General features: G+C 40.6%; 1 protein-coding gene across 1 annotated transcript; it reads left to right on the top strand.

The window, feature by feature from the left end:
- The first annotated feature begins 370 nt into the window (after window positions 1-370).
- Window positions 371-1,309, top strand: LOC120945746 (olfactory receptor 8H1-like). Its single transcript, XM_040360116.1, has one exon. The coding sequence runs from the start codon at window positions 371-373 to the stop codon at window positions 1,307-1,309; it is 939 nt and encodes a 312-aa protein (XP_040216050.1).
- The last annotated feature ends 4,835 nt before the right edge of the window (window positions 1,310-6,144 follow it).

Raw genomic sequence — 6,144 nt, 5'->3', positions numbered from 1 at the left:
CGTAGGGCGCGCGTAGGGTTGTGAATCGGCGTGAGTATGCAATTTGCATACTCTACGCTGACCACTACCGGAACGCCACCTAGCGGCCATCGTAAGAATGCAGCCTACGATACGACGGCATAAGAGCCTTATGCCAGTCATATCTTAGGCTGCAGTCGGCGTAACGAGCTTTCTGAATACAGAAAAGTCGTTACGCCGGCGCAACTAAGCAATTGCGCTGCGTAACTATGGATACGCAGACGCAATTGCTTTCTGAATCTACCCCACTGTAGATTCCTTATAAAAAAATAACTCTGACATCTTTCAAAAAAATGTTTGTTTGTATTTGAATTATCCCCTGAATGTTGTTTCCGCTCATTTTTTTTAGAAGATGACAAACCTTCTGGATAACGAGACGACCACTAAAGACTTTCAGATTTTGGCGTTCTTTAGCGACCATGAAAAGCAGCCTCTCCTTTTTCTTGTGTTTCTGTTTATATATTTAATGGGATTACTGGGAAATCTAATTATAATAACGGTAACCTGCGCAGACGTCCACTTACACACCCCGATGTACTTCTTCTTGTGCAATCTATCCTTCGTAGACATCAGTTACACCACCGTCACTTTGCCAAAACTGATAGACATGCTACTTACCGGAGATAACTCCATATCCTTCGTACAGTGCTTCACCCAGATGTTCTTTTTCACCTTTGTAGGCAGCATTGAGGTCATTTTATTATCTTCGATGGCGTATGATCGCTACATCGCTATATGTAACCCTTTACAATACCACCTCATCATGAATAGAAGGAACTTGGTTCTGCTTTTGGTCGGGATCTGGATTCCCGGTTGCGTCAATTCTGCTCTGGTCACGTTTTTTGCCTCCACTTTGCCTTTGTGCTACTCAAATAAAATTCAACAGTTTTTCTGCAACGTCAAGGCCCTGGCGCAAATCTCCTGCCCCGATACCAGATTTGATGCCCTTATTTACGTAGAAGTTATTGTTCTTGGACTCTGCCCTCTCTTGCTTAGCATGAGCTCTTATATAAAGATAATAAAAATAGTTTTACGCATGTCAGCCAGCAGTAGAAGAAAAACCTTCTCAACTTGTACGTCCCACCTGATGGTCCTTTTCATGTTCTACGGGACCATTCTCTTTATGTACATGAAGCCCACCTCACAGTATTCCAGCGAATTGGACCAAACGTTCTCGGTGATGTATGCAGCTGTTGCTCCCATGCTGAACCCTCTAATATATAGTTTAAGGAACAAAGACGTGAAGAATGCGCTGATCCGATTTACAAAAAATAAAAATGATTCAGTGTGACAATCTGTCTATTTCTCCTGTCATTTGCAGCCCTTTTCTCACCAACACTGTGATGGGCCTACTGGTCATTTTCTTCCAAATCATCAACAAGCTTCTTTTCTCTGTGAAGAACCCGAGCTATCTTACAACAGTTCTGATGAAAAACTTGGTGCTCCTTCCAAGATACCAAGATGTCCACTGTCTGTCTCTTATCTCTAGGTGTCTTGGTGCGCCTTCCAAGATGTCCACTGTTTATCTCTCATCTTTTGGTGTATTGGTGCTTCTTTCAAGATACCAAGATGTCCGCTGTCTATTTCTCATCTCTTGGTGTCTTGGTGCTTCTTTCAAGATACCAAGATGTCCGCTGTCTATTTCTCATCTCTTGGTGTCTTGGTGCCAAGATGTCCACTGTGACTGTTTACCTCTTATCTCTTGGTGTCTTGGTGCTTCTTCCAAGATGTCCACTGTCTATCTCTCATCTCTTGGTGCCTTGGTGCTTTTTCCAAGATACCAAGATGTCCACTGTCTATCTCTCATCTCTTGGTGTCTTGGTGTCTTGGTGCTTCTTCCAAGATACCAAGGTGTCCTCTGTTTATCTTGTATCACTAGGTGTCTTGGTGCTTCTAACAAGATACCAAGATGTCCACTGTCTATCTCTCATCTCTTGGTGTCTTGGTGCTTCTTTCAAGATACCAAGATGTCCGCTGTCTATTTCTCATCTCTTGGTGTCTTGGTGCCAAGATGTCCACTGTGACTGTTTACCTCTTATCTCTTGGTGTCTTGGTGCTTCTTCCAAGATGTCCACTGTCTATCTCTCATCTCTTGGTGTCTTGGTGTTTCTTCCAAGATACCAAGGTGTCCTCTGTTTATCTCTTATCTTTAGGTGTCTTGGTGCTTTCACCAAAGGCACCCAAATGTCTGCTGTCTATCTCTTATGTAGTGATGATATAGTGACCAGACCACCATGTTGCAGCACCACATCCTATAATATAGGAGACTAGAGGAAAAAATATTAGGACTTTAAAGGTGCTCAATGCAGACAATAATAAATGTCATTAAACAAAAAATCATCATTTAGTAATCAACAATGTTAAAAGCATTCCATAATACAATCATACACATTCTTAACACGTTTTTTGTTGTTTTTATTCCCATAGTGCTGCCATAGTATAAACTCCCAACAGGTTTCACCTGTAGGGCTTTTTTAGGGGGCGTGTTAACTGCTAATGATCACAACGCTATATACAAAAGACAAGATAGAAGTCTATTTCGCAAACAATAAATCACAATACTTTAAGAAAATGTTGCCATTCAACAATGTTGGCTTATTCATCTTTAACCTATGGTTTGTCATATATCATTTAAGGTACCAGATACATTTCACAATGATGTCAGACAACAGGCTTGCGTGTGACCATAGGAGGTGTAGAGGGACCAGACTAAAACAAATATCTGAAAAAAGGACATAATTAAACCATTTATAGTTTCAAATTTATAGAATAAAAGGGGATCTCATACCCTGTTTCCCCAAAAATAAGACCTACCCTGAAAATAAGACCTAGCGTTATTTTCCAGGAGGGCTGCAATATAAGCCTTACCCTGAAAATAAGCCCTAGTTAAAAATGCTTGTAAAATCCTATAATCCACTCTATTACAGTATTATATCATGTACAATGTGTGTTTATGTAATATAATTGCGGGGAAGAGAGCTCCGGCAGGTCACAGAAGTGCAGAGCGGCGCTATAACAAATGAATTTGGCACAATTATATTACAGAAACACACACATTGTACATTATATAATACTGCATTTTAACTCAGTTCACACTGGGGATTCCTGACAGGCAGGGAGGGAGAGGGGGAGGGAAGACAGCACATTACATGGTAAGACCTACCTCGAAAATAAGCCCTACTGTGTCTTTTGTTGGCATAATTAATATAAGACCCGGGCTTATTTTCGGGGAAACACGGTATTATATTTAAATGTGTTATGGCCCATTACTTACAATGTGTGATACCAGATATTATCAACAAACTTCTTTCCCCTGTGATGTGAAAAACTTGATCTGTCTTACAACAGTTCTGCTGAAAAACTTGACGGTTCTCCCAAGATCCCAAGATGTCCACTGTCTATCTCTTATTTCTTGGTGTCTCCATGCTTCTTCCAAGACACCAAGATGTCCATTGTCTTTTATCTCTTTAAATACTTTTCTTCCAACTAGGGATGAATAGAGCAATTTGGTTGAATTCGTTTTGCAGGTAGTTAAGTTAAATATGTTATCATACCTAAACCACAGAAAAATGGCGGCCATACTCAATGATAGGACAAGCACACTTGGTGCTTCTCCCAAGATACCAAGATACCCCCTGTCTCTCTTATTTTGTATTTATTATTATTTATTACAGTTACTTACAGTATTTTATCTCTTGGTGTCTCCATGCTTCTTCCAAGACACCAAGATGTCCACTGTCTGTCTATTATCTCTTGGTGTCTCCATGCTTCTTCCAAGACACCAAGATGTCCATTGTGTTTTATCTCTTTAAATACTTTTTTCTTCTAACTAGGAATGAATAGAGAAATTTGGGTTAAATTAATTTTGCAGGTAGAAGAAGTTAAGTTAACCTCCCTGGCGGTATGATTCTTTCAGAAAAAACATGCTAAAAGCGGTACCATTATTTGCAAGGAAATTTGGCGTTTTATATTGTAGGTCTGTAATTTTTAGAAATAACTCACTTAAATCTGACCAAACAAGATTCTAATAGGCATCCCGTGTATTACATTTTTTTAAAAACAAAATTATAAATTATAATATAATAAATAATTATAAATAATTATAACAAATAATAATATAATTATAATAAAAATTATTCAATAATGTAATCAAATCAAAATCACTGAAATTTGCTCAGTTGCAGAATTGTCGCTGTCATTACTTTTATTTTTTTATGACGAATTTCCCCACAAATCGCTATCGCACAATTCTGCAAGTGATTATAATTTATTATCGCTGTTTTTTAGCTGATCTAAAACTATTTTTGACATAAAGGGACACTTTTGGATGCTATGGACAATCTACAGTTTGCAGGGAGAAAAAAAGGTTTTTATTATATAAAATGACATGCAGGACACTGGGCAGACCACTAGGGACAAGGGGGGTGTGTTTTTTTTACATACAGTACTGTAATCTATAAGATTACAGTATACTGTGTGTATAGTGTTTGTTTACGTTTTTGAATTTGGCGCCGTTCTCCGTCCCCGTGCGTCGTAACGTCGCAGGGAACGGAGATCGGCGTCACACGGAGGCACTATGTGAATCGAGCGAGGTCCCGCTCGCTCACACAGCGCGGTGGCATCGCTGGATCCAGGGACAAGGTAAGTAAAAAGTGCCTGTGGATCTAGCGAGGCAAGCCCGTGACTGACACGGGGTTACCGCTCGCAGCAGGAAAATCTAACCCCGTGTCAGTCTCGGGAAGACCGCCAGGCAGGTTAATATGTTATGGTACCTAATCCATACTCAATGATAGGACAAGCACACTTAAGTGGGTGTGGTCCGCATGGACAGAATACTATCTCCCTAAAGATTTCAAGAGATCTTGGTCACTCTTGTATCTTGGTCTATGCCAACGGTCTCATATAGCATTGATAGACAGCTGAATGGAGCTCGGCCCCTGGCAACCCCTTTCCCACCCTAAATTCTTCATTGTTTATATTTTCTCCCTTTCTACTTTTACTCTAGCTCTCTGTCTGAAAGTGATTTTTTTTATATACAGGTTAAACTTTTTCTATTGTCACTTGAATGTAAAGGGCAGGCTCATTGATATATCTCTTTTTTCTTATGTACACGGACGGCGCATGCGCCGTTCGTAAAAAACGTCAATCACGTCGGGTCAGGAGTAATTTACATAAAACATGCCCCCCCCCATCCTCATTTGAATTAGGCGCGCTTACGCCGGCCCCATTTATGCTACGCCGCCGTAAGTTAGGAGGCAAGTACTTTGTAAAATACAATACTTGCCTCTCTGACTTAAGGCGGCGTAGCGTAAATACGATACGTTACCCCGCCTTAAAGTTGCGGCGCTCTCTCTGAATCTGGCTATATACAGTTGTGTTCAAAATTATTCAACCCCCCACTGAAATTGATTGTTTTGCCCAGTTTGACATTGATTTTGATCATTCAGTCATCCTGCTTACAATTAAATCAAAGAGGCTCGTGTAGGTCAGATAAATATAACATAACATTTATAATAAAATAACCACAAATGTCTTTTCTGTGCTTACATCATTATCAGTTTTATTCAACCCCCAAGTGACATTCAATCTTAGTACTTAGTACAACATCCTTTTACAGTTAGAACAGCTTTTAAACGTGAAGCATAGCTTGAGACAAGTGTCTTGCAGCGATCTACGGGTATCTTCGCCCGTTCGTCATGGGCAAAAGCCTCCAGTTCAGTCACATTCTTAGGCTTGCGCACTGCAACTGCTTTCTTTAAGTCCCACCAGAGGTTCTCAATCGGATTTAAGTCTGGTGACTGCGATGGCCACTCCAAAATGTTCCAGCCTTTAATCTGCAACCATGCTCTAGTGGACTTGGAGGTATGCTTGGGATCATTGTCCTGATGAAAGGTCCAACGTCTCCCAAGCCTCAGGTTTGTGACGGACTGCATCACATTGTCATCCAATATCTCCTGGTACTGAAGAGAATTCATGGTACCTTGCACACGCTGAAGCTTCCCTGTACCTGCAGAAGCAAAACAGCCACAAAGCATGATTGAACCCCCGCCATGCTTCACAGTAGGCAAGGTGTTCTTTTCATCATAGGCCTTGTTCTTCCTCCTCCAAACATAGCGTTGATCCATG

This window comes from Rana temporaria, chromosome 7 (assembly GCF_905171775.1).
Source record: "Rana temporaria chromosome 7, aRanTem1.1, whole genome shotgun sequence".
NCBI classification, from domain to species: Eukaryota; Metazoa; Chordata; class Amphibia; order Anura; family Ranidae; genus Rana; species Rana temporaria.
Note: the sequence above shows the minus strand (reverse complement) of the source record. Positions and strands in the feature narration are given on the sequence as shown.